This window comes from Branchiostoma floridae, chromosome 17 (genome assembly GCF_000003815.2).
Source record: "Branchiostoma floridae strain S238N-H82 chromosome 17, Bfl_VNyyK, whole genome shotgun sequence".
NCBI classification, from domain to species: Eukaryota; Metazoa; Chordata; class Leptocardii; order Amphioxiformes; family Branchiostomatidae; genus Branchiostoma; species Branchiostoma floridae.
The window spans coordinates 1,287,984-1,306,641 of record NC_049995.1 but is presented as its reverse complement, the minus strand read 5'-3'; the positions used below and the strand labels follow the sequence as shown (position 1 = coordinate 1,306,641).

General features: G+C 42.6%; 1 protein-coding gene and 1 long non-coding RNA gene across 3 annotated transcripts in view; one reads left to right on the top strand and one right to left on the bottom strand.

The window, feature by feature from the left end:
• Positions 1-1,741: 1,741 nt before the first annotated feature.
• Positions 1,742-4,632, top strand: LOC118404994. The gene is made up of 3 exons (XR_004829833.1): positions 1,742-1,879; positions 3,673-3,808; positions 4,189-4,632. It is a non-coding gene; the product is annotated as an uncharacterized LOC118404994 (long non-coding RNA).
• A 4,897-nt stretch (positions 4,633-9,529) lies between these two features.
• Positions 9,530-18,658, bottom strand: part of LOC118404737 — a 13,799-nt gene continuing 4,670 nt past the window's right edge. For both annotated transcript variants that reach the window (XM_035804011.1, XM_035804010.1), the window contains exons 4-14: positions 18,381-18,498; positions 17,866-18,000; positions 16,690-16,867; positions 15,671-15,961; positions 14,771-14,992; positions 14,073-14,254; positions 13,464-13,593; positions 12,240-12,387; positions 11,546-11,720; positions 10,798-10,924; positions 9,530-10,282 (exon numbers count right to left, since the gene is read on the bottom strand). In XM_035804011.1, coding sequence (XP_035659904.1) covers positions 10,115-10,282; positions 10,798-10,924; positions 11,546-11,720; positions 12,240-12,387; positions 13,464-13,593; positions 14,073-14,254; positions 14,771-14,992; positions 15,671-15,961; positions 16,690-16,867; positions 17,866-18,000; positions 18,381-18,498 — 1,874 coding nt within the window. In that variant the 3' untranslated portion in view covers positions 9,530-10,114. The remainder of the gene's footprint in view (positions 10,283-10,797; positions 10,925-11,545; positions 11,721-12,239; positions 12,388-13,463; positions 13,594-14,072; positions 14,255-14,770; positions 14,993-15,670; positions 15,962-16,689; positions 16,868-17,865; positions 18,001-18,380; positions 18,499-18,658) is intronic.

Below are 18,658 nucleotides of genomic sequence, written 5' to 3'. Positions count from 1 at the left end.
ATGTTACAACAATAACTGTTCGAAGTATGACATTTTTATTCAATCAAAGAAAGCTATTATACCTTTTTCTCATGAATTCTGTAAATTATGGTACTTCTATTTGCAAGATTAATGTCTTGCAATTTTGATATCTTTATTACAATGTCATGCCCGAAGGCAAACAAATTGCAAAGTAAAGCAGTATACATAATCGTATACTTATCGTATACAGAGAAGGAAAATGATATTTATAGATACACTCGGCACAAAAAGTTTGGAATATCAACTTTGGTATATCATATTTCCGTTACTTATGCATCAATTTCAATGTATTATATATCAATAGAAAGCTTGTGTGATTTTCTTTCCTATGGTATCAAAATTATCATGAAGGTAAACACATGAAACGAGCACAAGGCCTGCTTACATGAGTGGGTCACAAAAAAAAGTGCCCAAATTTCCCTGCTTCTGTTCAACATTGTACCGTACTGTTGATATTGGCGCGTGTGTCGCTGCTTAAATCAATCTTTTTTTCACCTCACACTTGATATACGGAACATACAAGGTTTTAGCACGCTTAGAGTAGAGTATATCTGCCCTTTCGATAGTCGGATGGACAAATCAAAGTGCGGATGCGGCAAAGAGAACCGCACGCTGACACGACAAGAGTAACTTTTGGCATTTGGTGTTGGAGGCAGCGTCATGGTGTAGGGCGGTATAACCGCCATAGGAAAAACAAGACTCGTCATCATTCCAGGCAACTTCAATGTGGTGAGATATAGGGACACCATCCTCCATCCAGTAGCAATATCCTACCTCTTCAATATTGGACCAAATGCCATTCTGCAAGATTACAACACCAGCTGCAGTCCACACAGAGAAAGGACGATGGATGCTGGAGTACAGTCTTAGGGAATAGCCTTCCTATGGCTTATGGCTATAAGATTTATTAGTTGAATCCTGCAAATGTTTCGGATTCTTACATTTGAACGATCATACCTGTGGTCGTAATGGAACCTTGGGGAATGCGGGTCCCCCCGTATGGCATTTCCTACCTAAAAAGCCGTAGAATGAAGGCCAATATCTAAATATTGCTAAGATTGGAAAACAGTGTATAACGTATTTTTTGTTCCTTCAACTTTCATTTAGTTACATTTTTGTTCTTTTACCCTATCTTCCTTGCATTTTGAATTTACATAGGCATTTTACGACATAGCCGTTCTCTTTACGGTACATAGGTGTTCAATTTAAAAGCTGCTTTGCACGATATACAATATGGTTCTGAAGGTTATGATCAAAAGACAAAGCAATTTCTAAAGTAGGTCCAGCAAGCAAACAACCGCGGGCAACATGGGGATACAAGTTCGTGTAATTGCAAATTTCTAGTATTCTCTTTTCCGAGCCTCTTTTCATTAGCAATTGGCACACAAAAAAACATTATAACATTTTAAAGAACCCCATGTGATCAGCCAGTATGTATAAAAAAGTACATAACGTCCGTAAGGTCTATTCGGGTAGGGCTATTGCGCATAATGAAACATATTGGAATGAAGCTATAAAAAAGACTAAAAGAGATTTTAGTACATAGAAGTAACTGCGCAACAAAAAAAATGCTAAAAGAGATTTTAGTACATTGGAGTTACTGCACCACAAGGTGAAATAAAGATAGGGCCTAGGACCTAAGAAAAAAGATAAAAACAAAGAAGATATTTGACGTCTTGTAAATATCTGGTGCTCACCTGCTGTTTCCAACTTGTCTTCTAGGACGACGTCTGTCACAGAGGGAACGGCGCAGTGGTAGTGAGACGTTTGACGTGTGTGCGGCAAAGACATGAGAAAGGCAGGGCTGAAAGGGGCGTGCTCCAATAGAGTCTAACCAATACGTACTTCTTTTACACAGGTAAATATGACATCACCAGCCTGTATGCTTTGGCAACTTTCGATGCTATTGGTCAATTTTGAATAAGGCTTTTGTGCTCAATAACGAGATGCAACTAATCACAGCCTCCTAGTAGACCTGCATTGTATATCAACGAGTGATGATGTAGGACTAAATCATGGAAACCTACCTACAAGTAAATTTGGTTTATTAATTTCTTTTTATCATGAAACTCAAATTTCAAAATTGAAGGGTTTTATTTCTTTCAAGATATTCAAATTAACATACATTTTTCTCTTGTACTATTATAAATGTTCTTGATCTTAATAGACTTGTTGTTGGGGAATGGACATGTGAGGACTTCGAAGGTCGTTTTTCTCTTACATAATCAGTACATGCGGGCCACTTATTTCTCATGGGTGCAGCTTATTACCTTGCCATCGCCTCTTTCCATCGTCAGAACTCTTACACCTCATTTACCAACTTGTAAAGGATAATTACCGGTCGCTTCTACAAGTCTATGATTAAGCTGCACTTAAGTGTATCAGTACCGTGGGAACTACTTGGCGAATCTTACGTAACCATCTTATACAACACTTATTGTATCGTATCGTAATTAAGTGACGATCTTACGTAAGGTGTTTTTTAGATGATCCGTCAACCACAAAATCGTTAATTGCAAGGACAAATGTCATAAGCTTGGTATTTAACTTGCCTTCGACAGTACAGTCATTTGCACTTTTGTCCTTTTATTGAAGCACCCCTCCCCCCATTATCTCTAACAGGAATTTTAAATGTTTGTCTATTACATTATTGTCATTTGTTTTGGCCAGTTAAGATTTGATACAAGTGGACAAACAGTTCTGAAAATAGCCACACCAGACACCAAACCTTTAATCGTGGGGAAGTGACGATCTTACGTAAGTTTTTTTTTAGATGATCCGTCAACAACAAAATCGTTAATTGCAAGGACAAATGTCATAAGCTAGGTCTTTGACTTGTCTTCGACAGTACAGTCATTTGCACTTTTGTCCTTTTATTGAAGCAGCCCCCCCCCCCATTATCTCTAACAGGAATTTTAAATGTTTGTCTATTACATTATTGTCATTTGTTTTGGCCAGTTAAGATTTGATACAAGTGGACAAGCAGTTCTGAAAATAGCCACACCAGACACCAAACGTTTAATCGTGGGGAAGTGACGATCTTACGTAAGTTTTTTTTTAGATGATCCGTCAACAACAAAATCGTTAATTGCAAGGACAAATGGCATAAGCTAGGTCTTTGACTTGTCTTCGACAGTACAGTCATTTGCACTTTTGTCCTTTTATTGAAGCAGCCCCCCCCCCATTATCTCTAACAGGAATTTTAAATGTTTGTCTATTACATTATTGTCATTTGTTTTGGCCAGTTAAGATTTGATACAAGTGGACAAGCAGTTCTGAAAATAGCCACACCAGACACCAAACGTTTAATCGTGGGGAAGTGACGATCTTACGTAAGTTTTTTTTTAGATGATCCGTCAACAACAAAATCGTTAATTGCAAGGACAAATGGCATAAGCTAGGTCTTTGACTTGTCTTCGACAGTACAGTCATTTGCACTTTTGTCCTTTTATACATGTAACATATATGTTACAAATGTTTTCATATACAGTAAAAAAAAATGTTGATAGCAATGTGTTGGTTGGCAAAAGCGAGCATATATTTTGAGGCAGTCCCCCCCCCCCCCCAAAACACACACACACACGCACACATTATCTCAAACAGGAATTTAAAATGTTTGTCTTTTACATTATTGTTATTTGTTTTGGCCAGTTAAGATTCGAGACACAGTTCTGGAAATAGCCGCACCAGACGGTGACCACACACGCACTGCCAACTTGACAGGTGGAGTTGAACGAGTTGAAAAACACAGCAAAGTTAACAAAATGGAGCGTAAAGATATTCAGAGGTAGGTACCCTCTCCTCTTGTCTCCCTCTACACATGCTATGGTAACGTAGGCTTATCAGAGTGCTTGCTTTTCCGAAATATCTTCGTAAACATGCATGTTGTCAACAACAACAGAGTCTTGATCGTGGTACTAGTTCACTCAAGCATATTCTATCTCTTCAACGAGAGTAAACATGGCCGGATTTTAGGGCAATGATGTCAATTGAATATATTCGAATATGACACATCATTTTACATTATACTTATTGCAGTAGGGGTTCAAACATTCTTGACCAATATTTGTATGTATAAAGAACAACTGTAGTTCCTCTATTAGGAGCCTAATTTGTCATCTCTTTAGAAAGACTGAATTGGATTTTCGTCTGATTTTTTAATCCCAGAATGGCTGAAATCAAGACAGCAGTGTGTAGAATTTGCAGAACTACCACCCAAGGTCCTGGAAATCTGCTAAGACAGTTCTAAGCAGAGGTACAAGTGGACAGAATACTCCAAGGCCAGCTATATGTGGTTGTTTCTGGGCTGCGATTCATCACCATCTTAAAGTTTATGATTTGTCGTCGTTTGGCGAAAAAAAACTTCATGTTGCTTGACAGGGCTCTATCAAGACATACAGGTTTATGCCTAGGTTACACATAGCCGAATTTGGCTCCCGACTCTCTCCCGACTATGGTTTAGGAGTGATTCGGGAGCTAGTCGGCTGTAGTCGGCTGGCGTTCGGATGAGTCGGCCGGCGTTCGGGTGAGTCGGCTGGTCGGATGGTTGGTAATAGGTTAGTTAGCATTCGGGACACAGTCGAGAGTAAGTCATTTACTGGTCGGGAAATGGTTGGGACATGTTCGGGACATGTTCGGCGCTAAAAGATAGGCGTGGTCAGACTGCTCCCGAACAACAGCCGACCTGAGTCGGCTAAGGGTCGGCTGGTGTTCGGGAGCTAAATTCGGCTATGTGTAACCTAGGCATAAAGAATAGGCACTGTTGAATAATTCAATCCTGTATATCCTATTTATAAGGTTGAATACTATCCAATCCTGTCATAAATTCTCGATGTATTCAATTATCAGATCGATTCACATCTCAATGCAACTGTAACTATCAAAATGCTCCAATGGGTGCAAGAATATTCGGACTCGGTCGTTTATTCGTGGGTTATAGGAATTATGGCACCGTATATATACACCGAAGGAAGCGGGTCATCAACCCTATATTATATGCTATTTTCATTTTGTTTTGACAGCGGCGCCAATATAAGTTGTTTCAGATTGAGTGGATTGCTATCTGCATTCTAATCAATGTATAAATGTTCAATTAAAACAACAACAGTACTAGAGTGACTGAAGGAAAGGAAGGTGTTAAAAATGTTGAGAAACAATCCATTTCAAATGTTTGTAGAATTTAACAACTAAAACCATTCATAGATAATATGAAAAGAACTTAATGAATTACGTACAAGGCACTGTTACGACTTGTTGACCAAATAACCACAACTTAAGAAAATGATACATTCACTTTTTTTAGTTCAAATAAATAAAACATAAGAAACCACGGATCCGACGGAAATGTAAAAGACAATGGATGGTACAAATTACTAATATAGGAGTTATTAAATGACTTTTTAAAACGTTTAATAATGTAGATAATTTATATTCTTTAACAAACAGTTTAAGTATGAACAACTCCGCTATATGTATTTGCTAACACACGTTTTAACAAACAGAAACAAATTTATAACTAATGAAAATAATATATCATCTTAAAATGTGTTGTACAACAAGATCTATTCTAGGTCCTTTCAACAAAAATCTGTTCTTGGTCGTCTTTCATTTCTTATCAAAGCTGAATTGGCATCCGTATGAATCAAAATTTTTGCTCTATTATTTGCTGACGATACTATTACCCCAGAGCATGAGTTTACCAAGCCTGAGTTGTGATACCGCAGCCTCACTATAAGGTTCAAGTGTGGTATGTGTTTAGTTTAGGTTGGTTTACTAAGGTTATTGATATTGATATGGGCTCGACGTACTTTTAGCATTCCTGTATCGGTGCAAGTAATATTTAAAATTACCTGCACCAGACAAATTTTATCTGCAACACTCTGATCTGAGTATGGATGATACTAGAATTGCTCAGGAACCATTGCTTTTTTTATCTTATACCTTACAGCTGGTAACAGTCAATGCAGCTAATAACAATCCACATATACACCTGCATCACAGGAGATTTCTGTACCGAACCCAGTACATGGACCTGTGTAGAAAAGCTGCAAGTAGACACCAGAAAAACCTGCACAGCTCCAATTTTACCTGCACGAAGCTGCATATGCAAGTGGCTTTTGGAGCGTTGAAAAATTTGTTTCCCAACGTTTTTAATGGATCTCCAAGATTGGAGAATATCGTCTACTTTAAAAACATCTGGTGATGAAATAAATGTGTTGTGTCTATAACAGACATGGATAGAGAAGTTTTGTTCTGTTATTTTTTGGCAAGATCGTTTGTATACCGGCCAAAAAAAATGACCTCCACCGGTCAACGTTCCTCTATGCAATCGTGGGAAAGTGACGATCTTACGTAAGGGTTTCTTTGATGATCATTCAACCACAAAATCGTTAATTGGAAGGGCAAATGTCATAAGCTAGGTCTTTGGCTTTTCTTCGACAGTACAGTCATTTACACATTTGTCCTTGTATACATTTAACAGAATTTCATTGGTCAGCAACCAGAAATTAGAATTTGAAAACTTAAATTTCACGTACAGTTAATATATTGTTGATAGCAATGTGTTGGTTGGCAAAAACTAAAACAAAAAACGACCATATAGAGTGAAGCAATTAACTCCCCAATCAACTTCATCAGAGATTCAAAATACTTGTCTTTTACATTATTGTTACTTATTCTGGCCAGTATAGGTTTAATATGAAGAGGATAAGTTAAGAAATGGTTGCAGACCGCTACTGTCCGGGATGTAGTTGGGTGCTAGGTGACCTTTCCCGTAGGTGCGTTCTAATTATGCGAACGGATATAAAGTTTAGCTATGACATTGCCTTTTTAGTAGTGTAGTATATACTGTTGGTATATTTGGTAGCAGTTCCATCGTTCCATACAATAGTTTAGCGTAATGCATTTCGAATCGACGACTCTTGACCACGATAGGTTGCAGTTCTAGTTAGCATCGCCAGGTTACATTTTTGATCCACAAGGCTGGAGCGTCTGAATATTGCAAAAATACAGCTCTAGCTTTTAACAGTATTCATATTTTCACTGAGCCCGCCGCCTTTCCTGTGTGTTACCATATATAGTCACGTTGCCGCGCGTGACGTATGTGTCCCAGCTGCATCGTCGCGGCTAAATGAATTTTACGCTCGGTACCTGGCGAAAGCGATGACCTGATTAGGTACAGTCAATGAGGAAGGGTTTTTCAAATTAATGCATAATGCCGTACCAGGAAAACATGTCGCCGGCGAACAAATTTGTCAAAAGTCTTTAAAAAATTGTACTGTTTATCTTAAAATTGGCCACAATACACAAACGCAGTGAAGAATTTGGGAAGCTTGTCGTCGTTATTGTGTAGTTTTTGTTTAATTTACGCAAGTTTTTTAAAGTGTCGGGTTTAGCGATACCGGGCGTGAAGAATGCGCAGAGAGTCCATCACAATATGGAACATTGTTGCACTTTGTAGTGACTGAGACAGGGGGTTAAAATCATCTTTATTCTTCAGAAGATGAATGTACACACTAAAACCTAGGACAGCCCTTTGTTTATCAAGAGGGCGTAAGGTATTAAAGAATTACAATGTAATCGGACAGATTGAAAGCGTTTAAAAAAATTAACCTTACTTTTGATAATATTTAGACACTGATGACTCACAGCTAGTTTCTGTAGATGAACAGTCCTGACGTATACAGTCCCATGTAGGCGTGTTTTTAGCACAGTAGATAGCATAGGGTGCATAAAGTGGCACTTTCCCAGTCTACTTTTAAGATGTCTAACTTCACGGTCTTTGTAGCTTACCGGACAGAGCGACGTCAGCTTTGCAGTGTTCTCGCCGTTAATTCAACCCTCTGCTCCCTGCTTCAACTGTAACAAGGCTAGCCCTGTAACTTACCTGTGCAAGTTTCTTTCATTAACCAAGTTCAGTGTTTGTTGTATAGGATCCTGAATGGTGATGTCTGGTACTAGTGAAGTCGGCAGGATGTCTGGAGGGACTGTAGTGTGCGTTCCTCCTTCGATGTAGTCTTGGCTCAGGTCGCACCTGATTATGGTCTGTGGGTTTGCTGTCTGTCTGCCCGCCTGTCTGTTTGCCTCCCTGTCTCTCTGTCTGTCTCCCTGTCTGTCTGCCTCCCTGTCTGTTTAGCTCCTTGTCTGTCTGCCTCCATTACTGTCTGCCCCCAATCTCTCTGTCAGTCTGTAGTGCCTGTCTGTCTTCCTACCTGTCTGTCTGGCTCCCTGTCTGTCATGCTCCCTGTCTGTCTGTCTATCTGTCTGTCTAAATCATTGTCTGTCTGCTTTAGACTCCCTTCCTGTCTGCCTCAACGTCTGTCTACCTCTCTGCCTCCCTGTCTACCTCCCTGTTTGTCCATCTGTCTGTCTACCTGTCTGCCTGCCTCCTGTCTGTCCTGCTCCTTGTTTGTATCTCTTTCTGTCGGTCTGCCTTCCTGTCCGTTGGCCTCCCTGTCTGGTGAATCGCTGCCTGTCTGCTTCAAGCTCCTGCCTGTCTCACTCCCTGTCTGTCTGCCTCCCTGTCTGTCTGCCTCCAAGTCTGTCACCCGTATTTCTTGCTATCCTGTTTATCGGTCTGCCTGTCTGTCTGGTAAATCCCTGTCTGTCTCCTTCAAGCTTCCTGCCTGTCTGCCTCCCTGTCTGCTGCCTCTCTGTCTGTCTACCTTTGTCTGTCGACCTGTCTGTCTGCCTCCCTGCCTGCTGCCTCAATGTGTATCTGTTTCCCTGTCTGTCTGCCTCCATGTCTGTCAGCCTCCCAGTCTGTCACTTTCCTGTCTTGCCGCACCCTGCCTGTATGTTTGCCTCCCTGTCTCTCTGTCTGTCTTGCTCCCTGTCAGTCTGACTACATGTCTGTCTATCTCCCCGTCTGTCTGCCTCCCTGTCTGTCTGTCTGGCCAGCTGCCTGCTTGTTTGTGTGGCTCCCTGTCTGCCTGTCTCCCTCCCTGTCTACCTCGAAGTCTGTCTCCCTGTCTTCCCGCCTTCCTGACTCCCTGTCTGTCTGCCTCCCTGTCTGGTTCCCTGTCTGTCTGTCTCCCTGTCTGGCTGTCTCTCTGTAGGTCTTTATGTTTGTCTGCCTCCCTGTCTATCTGCCTACCTCCCTATCTGTTTGCCCCCGTCTGTCTGCCTGTCTGTCTCCCTGTGTGTCTGTCTCCCTGTGTGTCTGTCTCCCTGTCTGTCTGCCCCCTGTCTCTCTGCCTCCCTGTCTGCCTCTCTGTATTTTTGCCTCCCCGTCTGTCTACCTGTCTGTCTGTCCCCCTGTCTCTCTGCCTCCATGTCTGTCTCTCTGTATGTTAGCCTCCCCGTCTGTCTCCCTATCTGTCTGCCTCCCTGTCTGTCTTTCTGTCATCTGTTTGCCTCCCTGTCGGTCTCCCCGTTTGTCAGCCTACCTGCCTGCTGCATTCCTGTCTACTGTCTCCCTATCTGCCTGTCTCCCTGCATGCCTTGAGCCAAAATGATAAAAGCTAAAGGAATTTCACCATGTAAATGTAAGGAATACATTGTGTGAAACCAGTTTTTAAAAAATTATTAAGATTTTACCAAGAAACACAGAGGGACAAAACTGATATATTTTCAAGGAGCATGGGAAAAACATCATTCAGTTTAAAAGAGCAATATGTCCTTTCTTTTGCGTCTCGTTTTTTTGTCACCTTACATTGCGATTCAAGATTGTTGCAAATGGTTAATATATTTTTGAAAACACAGAGCCTTAAATGTCTTAAATAAAATCTACGTACACTTTACAAGACAGGCAACAATAGCCAAATAACATTGTAGCCTTTTAACGTAACAAAAATGTATGTTCGAAAAAATTCTTCAAATATATCTTTTGACTTCTTTGTCCACACATTAGTTCTTTAGTAGTGCCTTTCTCTATTCATATTTATATTCGAGCTCCGTTCAACCATGCTGGACAGAAACATGCGGAGACGCTGGTGTTACCTCTCTGAGGATGAACTGAACTGAATGATATTCCACATGAAATTACACAAACTTCACAAAACGGTTTGGTATAAAAGTGGTCTTCGTTCTTCATTTTAATTTTGATTGTAATTGTTGAAAAAGTTGGATATAGCAACAACGACAACGTAACAGTCTACGGCATGATCCAGAGTACAGACAGCGTGCTGAAGTGCCCCTCCCCCACCCCGTTGATCCTGCCCCGTTTGCAGGTCATCTGTAGGTAGATCTGGGAACCTTCCTCCACGTCGTACGACCCGCTAAGGTAGATGCCTTCCGCTTTCGCGTTAGTGTTACCAAGGACCTGTGGAAATATATACAAAGGATGTTGTGATACGACTACGACGGAACGTAATAAACAGTATAGTTAGATCTGCATGATCCATGCAGGCCACCCTGGGTAAAGACTATCTGAAACAAACATCAACTTTCCCGGTCCTCGCTTTCGTGCGAGCTCACGTGCATTCTCGTCACGCTGTACTCTCGCGAGAGCATGTTTAGATGTGCATGTGTTGGGAATGATGCTTACTGATCAGTGTTCATTGTCACACGTATCTTTCTTACTAGTATGTTTCTACCATGTACTTGCTATTAGCCTTCGGCAAATTTAGTGATTGTACAATTAGCCGTTTTGAAAATACGAAGGCGGGCCGAATGAGCCTGGATAGGGTTAAAGTTGTGTCTATTTAGTCGTATGTTAAATGGTGATACAAATGAGTAGGAGAATATTTGTGAATGTTCTGTAATTTATGACTTGTGAATAAAATGTGGAAAAATCGTCGCTTAGTGTTGACATGTTGGGAGTCTGTAAGTCCGTACCTGCTGCATGAAGGGGACGGGGTCCGATATAGCCAGGCCGTGATAGTACGCTGTGATGCTGGCGTAGTCACACGAGTGGATGATGTTCTGATGGTAGTTCACGTTCACTCGTCCTGGCTTCAAAAACCTGGGGAGGAATACATACAATAGAAATGCTTTTCTTCTTTATCTAGTAGCTCAATCAGTTAGGAGTTTGACCTAGACCCCAGAGGTAACGGGTTCGCTTAGGGAAAGGCACTTTACACGACTTTCCTCACTTCACTTTATTTCACTTTTCAGGTGAAAATGAGTACCTAGCTTCGGTAAGGGCCGCCCTCAGATAGGACGTTAAATGGAGGAGCTAATGTGATTTATTCATGTACCTTAATATTGGTATATGTATCAAATAAAATCTTATTGGGTGACCTACTACTCTCTCATCGCAGCCAGGGGCTGAATTGCGAGGAACTTACAATAGGAGGGGCAAAATCTCAAGGGTCTGGAGCGTCTGACATTTCGCGCTAAATCAGGTGACCTCATACGACATTAATTGCGGCCCGTACCATATGCGGCCACAGGACTGTAGGTTTTAAACAACTCACACAGGGAAGGACACTATTTAACGTGCTCGATATATGGTTTTCCTCAAACACGGGGCTATGGTTCTATCAGAGAGACGGTTCTAGCCAAAGCCACAAGTGCAGTGAGAGTCCACCGTAAGTTAGACCGAATTAATCAAACCTAATGAACGTCGCTAGGCAACACTCACGTGACTCTGCCGTTCTTGTTGAGTTTGAGCACGGTGGGGTCGGTGTTGTTCTTCTCGGTGAAGCGCAGCACCTGTCTCTGAGCCACCCCCTCCAGCTGTCCGTTGTTGTACAGCTCGCCCATCAGGACAGCAGACTTCTGGTGGGGCAGCCAAAGCACGTTCAACCCGCCGATTCCTGGAGATGGACGAGATAGCAAGGTGGCAAACAAACTGTACCCCCTAAATCAATATAAATCAGCCTACCATCTCCAGGAAGATCACAGCTCTAAGACAAAAGAAAGCTCTAAGCTTAGGAAAAAATGTTGTGTTTCCTGTTTCCCTATAACTACCCACAAAAACCTGCCGACCCTAGACTTTTTTTTGGGGGGGGGGGGGGTGCTCAGTGGAGTCACATAGCTTCCAGGTAGAAGTTTTTAGGACGGTGAAATATTTAGAGAACAAAGTGGTTATCTATGGTGGCGGTGGCCAGTAGGGGTGCAAAAGCAGATTCAGTGCTCCGGATGTTGGACCTATTGACAAATGAACAGATTATATGGTCAGTCATTCACGCGTTTTGCGGCTTACCGGTCGAGGAAAATAACAAGAGCGAAGTAGAGTACAATTTACAGTCATTTCTACCTAGATTTTGAGTCAATCGTACAGAGGCATCGACCCATAGTGGTCACTTGTACTGTGTAATGCTTCGCTTTCTTACCTAAATCCGACCCGAGGAAGTACATGGTGCAGTCACGTGCGCTCTCGATTTCCATAAACAGTCGGTCACCAGCCTGGACGGGAACAGCGGCCCCTGTCACCAGCGTCATGTACTGCATGTTGACTCCGACGTTCATGTGCTGCAACAGCTATTTTAGCAGAACAAGAGAAACGAGAACAAAAATACTGGTTATGAGTAATCTCATAATTAGATAGTAATGTTGTAATTCAATGTAGTAACTGGGAGAAAACTATAACAGTTATCTGTATTTACTCTCATTTTACAGTTACGACTAATACAACAATTCTAGGAAAATATGCCAAAAGCAGTTGTCTAACCTTCATCGACGTTTCTAGGAAGATACTTTGGTTTAGACGTATAACGTTACAATCATACCACGCTGTAAAGTTTGAGTTTTGTTTCAAGACAACGAAAACAATTCCATGAATTTTTGGTCGATCTCGTCAATTTTTGATTCACCCCTGACGTCAATACACTTCCGACTTCCGAAATGTCAGCGCAGTAAAACGTGAACACAGATGTTGGTGAGATCGACTGAAAATTCATTGGGAGTATTTTCGTTGTGTTGGAACAAAGCTCAAAATAAAACTCTTCAACTATGGATTTTACAAACACAGAACGTAACCATATGATAATTAAATTGCACTGGAAACTGAAACAGTCCCTATGAAAAGTTGGATTATTTCTAGCAATGTATCCAAGCATAAAGATTTTTTGCAAAGAGGAAGAAAATGATTTGTAATAGATTCTGTATCTGTATCTAAAATATATAGCCGGGCGGGTATAACTGCCCTTCGTCGTAACACACCTCTTCGACAGCAGCTGGTTATATTAAATTGAACGACCCATCACACCTAACTTTTTGTACTGTCTGCAAGCGTTCTTTAGAAGTATCCAGAGAAGATAACCCTACTGTGCTTGGTGATAACAAATTTCACTCTACGACGAACTGTAAATGCAGAAACTTTCGCAATTGTTTAATGTTCGCGGTTTTCACAGCGGCCGCTTCACCACGAATTTAAAACCACCGTGAACATTTTTCCATGGCAGTAAGAGACTACAGCGCACGGTGCTACCACGAAATTAAAACCACCGCTAAAAGTTCATTTTCCTGCTACCGCAAAATTAAGTCTCCGTGAACTTAAATGCATTTACAGTATGTGATTCAAACACCACTTATACAACTACAACTTATTTACCCACCTTGACTGTTCCGCCGCCCCTGCGCAGTAGTTTGGGCACCATGACCACACCCTCCGGCCCGGAGCACGCTAAGCCTTGCAGGTACATAGCCTGATGGAAGGAAAACCGCACGTTTCCTTCCCGGCGAAAACTGGGAAAAACAAACAAACAAACAAACAAACAATCAAATCAATAAAATAAAGCGAATCAAACATTAAGACACAGACGAAGCTTACTGTTATTGCCGTTGCAAGGGAAACTAGAAAGGCCACATTTTTTTGCGAAAATGAAGGACATTTCTGAAGGTGAAAAAATTTAAGTAATCGCGCAAATGCAACTTATACCATCAATCGACTGTTTTTATCAAAAGAGTACTAGGAACATATCTTGTTATTTTATATGGGCTGATAAGATTTTAAAAAAAGTAGAAAAAAGAAAGTTTGCTTAAACGCCTCATCGACGAGCGCAACGTATGCGAAAAGCATCATCATCCTGACCAACCTTTACACAAATAGCAGTATTATAAGTTCTTGTGTAGGTAATGCCGTCTGTCTTAGAGCAATAATCACTGCTAAAGCTAGGTGCCGCTTTTGCATGAAGAACAAAAGATTAAAATTTGTTCAGAAATACCTGATGAAATTTGAAGATTTCAGTTGCAACATGTATGGATCTGATATTGACTGCAGTTCAAAGTCTACCCGCCAGGAGCCCTCGTAGGTTGCCTGTTGCATGGAGGCCTTCAGCAGTGCGGCACCAGTCTTGTGGGAGAGCCAGAGAATGCTGAAAGGGCCGGACCTCTCCACGTCCGCAACCTGAATAATCAAAACAGGTTGCAAGAGTGTTATATTCATACCCGTGGCTTGGGGCGCTGTGATCAAACCTCTTCCGACTATACTGCCATCGCTGAGCGACCATACAACAACTGCCATGACATGTTTGAACCTATAGTGCGCGATGTTTGTACAGTTAAAGCCACTGAATTCCACGGCCCATTAGCCAGTAAATTTCGTGCAATTATCCGGCTGTTGCAATAATGCCAAGTTATTTAGCTGGACCGCTCCGGTTTGGGATTTGGGGATTCCATGCAATTAACAGAATTGTGTGTTAATCCGTTGTGCAAGTAACTGGCTGTCTCTCACGTAGATTTTTTCACCCTGCCTTATGAATTTTCTTGGTACTACTTTCCATTCTGCGCCATGGACCAGGGGGCGCGAATGAATACTATGCTCTACTACCTCATTGACGCCGCCTGTATAAGTTAAGTGCCCCCCCCCCCCCTCCCATCATGGCAGACCCAAAATACATGACATGACATGGATACTGTGTACCTCCTTCAGCTGTGTGGGCGCCCTGTCACCCGGCGGGAAACATTCTCGGTTGTTGCTGCGGATCTCCACACCGAGAGTCTCCCCCGGAGTGACCGCCATGGCCGTGCTGACAGTAGAGCTCTGGTAGTACCGGCCCACCGTCTGCTTCAGCCGGGTGCCGGCCTCGGCCACGCCGTCCCAGTCTACACTCAGCTGCATGTAGTTGGCACATGTGTGCCTCAACTAATGGTAGAACGAGTAAGAGAACATATAGTCATCTCATCCTGTTACCCCCAAAAGGCCTTATATATTTTGCTTAAAATGTAATATGTACATGTACGATGCTCGTATACAGCAATAAGTATGGTTGTGGAAACTGCATAAATTCAACATATCTTAAACCGCACACACACAGATCTAGACACACACAAATACACCCGCGCGCCCACACATAAACATACAAAACGTTGGCATGAAAGTCTTACCATGAAGAACATTGCACTATAACCGTTTGCTATTATAACCTTAAAAAAAGCAAACAAACAAGAAAATGACAAGAAATAGAAGACTTTATATATGTCCGAGAGAACTATTTTGGATTGTGTAGATCACTTCATTTCGTCAGTATTTAAAGTTCATCGCTAATGCTGTCTAACTTCTTGAAGAATTCGGGGCCCGGGCTAAGTCTGCTGTAAGAACTTTGGCCCCGGGCCATCCTGCAAGTCTCCACCTGTGCTGAAACGTATAGGCATCGATCGCATGGTTTTCCAGAGTGCCCAACACCATTTTCCGCAGCATTGGCCAATCGTGAACAAAAGGAAGCGAGAACAAACTTGTTCATACAACAATACAAAGAAACAACCAAAACAAAAAACAAAAAACACGTTTTTACAGAGAGAAAATATAGCACGAGCTTCTTACGGCGTAGTTGATGTCCACCACAGCGAACCCCGCCTTTTCCAGGATGATGTTCTGATAAGAAGGGTCGCGGCTGAAGTACGAGTCGTTGGATGACCTGATGGGCCGCAGTTTCAACTTGTCCCCGCCGGGGATGTTGGTGTAGGAGTTGTTCCTGATCTCCGACAGGTACAGCGCCGAGAAGAGGTTGGGAACAGGCGGAGAGCATAGGGTGTCGCTGACCAGGTGACACGGCACGATGGTGCGGCTGCCATCCCCCATGCACCGCCGGCACTTCTGACAACTCTTCGTGTTCTGTTGAAACAAACAAACAACAACAACAACATAGCGTGTCAGGGACAAAATATACAAATATCAGAGCTTAGCATGAAAGTTCATCTGTGTTGGTAACTTGGTGTTGGTTAAGTAAAGTTTAGTATTTCCACAATATCAGAGCTTTACCTTCTGACTTGAGGCTCCTCGCAGGCCTCGCTTTCTTGAAATCGCGCTAGTATGTACTCTTGCGAGAGCACTTTTAAAATGGCCGCTGGAACTCGAAATGGGTCAATTCTCTGCCTTGCCGAAGAGTAATATATTAGTAATTGACGAAATCAACTTTTGTCAATGAGGATATATATATATATATATATATATATATATATATATATATATATGTATATACAAGACTTTCAACCATTGGTCCACACAGTACACTGTACCTCAGTTACGTTGGCTACATTTTATCTCTCTCTCTCATTATTCAGATATATAAATACATATGTTAGGCCAATTATATATCATACCTTTATCTCCTTTCGAGGCATTTTTGTATCATTTAACTTCATTATTTTGCACAATTTATTAGTGACAACATACGTACACAACGATTGCCAATGATATGGTGTGGGCTTTAAAAGCAAACGCCCCAGTGTGGCCACAAGGGAAAATACAAATCAAACGCAGTATCCTAGTACAATTTCAACTCGGCGCAGTCCAGCAAGATTCCTATACTGTCTGTCTTACATATAAAAGTGCTGCCTTACCGTATTATAGAACTGGTTGGGCCCACACAGAATGAACTTCCCCATGCAATAGAAGCTCCCCGGTACGTTCACACAGGTCTGGTCCTTCTCACAGTTGTTCATCCTGTTGGCGACACACTCGTCTATATCCACACAAACCGTGTCCGTGGCCCCGGAGCACTGGTCCTGGCTCTTGTACCTTAAATTAAAAATGTTAAAGGTAATCTCACAGGTAACGTTAGAGCAACGTAACTGGTAGAGCATTGGGCTCGGAACCAAGAGGTCGCTGGTTCGATGCTCGCCAAGCCCTCGACGTCGTGCACTTTACATGACTTTCCTCACTCCACCTAGGTGTAAAAACGGGTACCTGACTTCAGATGGGGAGGTAAAAGGCGGTGGAATGAGAAAAATGGGCTCCCCCTTTACAATACCGTGATATAGACTCAGTGGATAACAAATACTTTCCGTACGGCCTGACTACATAGTCTCTACCATACTGACTACGATGGCTATTATAGGGAGAAAAAATACCAGGGAGTAATGCTACCGAAGGAGCTGGTCGGCCTCCGGAGGGAAAACATTACCCTTACCGTGGACTGACTCCCATGGCATGGCCATTTTCTTAATTTTTTTTTGGTGTGAATTTTACGGTTTCCATACACCGTAGAAAGGCCAGGTTGAGGATATTGAAATGCTACGGGACTACCATCACCTTTAATCTTAATAGATTAAATTAATAAATAAGATTCTTATTGAATTTATTTTGGAGACAGTAGAGGCAGTGGGTTGTTTTGTACTGTGTTGTAAGGAAGAGTCCATCTCTCTCTATCAAGTATCTAGCTACCCAACTGAAGACAAGTACCTATTATCACAACTCGAAAAATGCCATCATCCGTGACCTCACGATCTCGCGACTGTTGGACAAACCACTCAGCCATCCTATGCCATCTAATGTACATAGATAAATATTACTTTAATGCCCCCTTTTCACTAGAACGGCGCTCTCGCCGCGCTCTCTCTGCGACCATATCGCTCAAGGAATTCTATAGAGCAGTGTGTTTTGTTGTAATCTCAGTCACACTTTTACGTTTCGTGTGATATACCCAGTGTGAAAGCAAAGGTTACACGTATATTGTTTAGGACGAAGTGAGAGCGCAGCGCGATCGGCCTGAACAAAGTCCAAAATATTCTGCTCACCCGCTCGGACAGGAAGAACAGGGGATACATGTGGGCGGGGCCGTGCTGACGTCACACCACTCCCCCTGGGTACACAGCTGACACTCCTCTATGGTCAGGTCTACTGGGCCGCTGTCACGGCCCTGCAGCAACTCTCTGGGGTGCGTACATGTAAATAACAGAATGAATGGATGGATAGATGGATGGATGGATGTGTCTCTACGCGTGAGTGTGCCAGTGTATCGGCACGCACGCGCGCGCGCGCGTGTGTGTGTGTGCATATGTGCGTGCAAGCATCTGTATTTTTGGGTTGATTTGTGTGTCCGTCTATGTAGTCGTGTTTCTGTGTGTGTCAGGTTCCTGCGTCAGTCTATGTATGAGAATGCATGTGCATGCGCGCGCGCGCGTTTTCTGTGTGTGGGAGGGTGTGTGCGGGTGTGCACGATCTCGCGCGCATGTGCATACATTATATGAACATGTGCGTAAATTATATACCTCAGATCCGCCACCCTTATATAGTGCAATAAACAGCGCACCTGATAGTCCTCCACTGTGCCTCCAGGTTCCTCCGCTGCTCCTGTATGGTGGCGTTCTGCCGCTCCAGCTGGGACTCCAGCCGGCCTGAGGCGGAGACGCCCTGCTGCTTCAGGAGTTCTGCAATCAACAACATGGCTTCAAATTATCCATAACAACAGCAGTAAAAAAACGTACTGGACAACGATTCAACATTTCTGAAAGATCCTTTGTCAGCGGTGGATACCCCACCCCCCCCGCCCCCTAACACGCACACACACAACACACGCACACCCCCAAA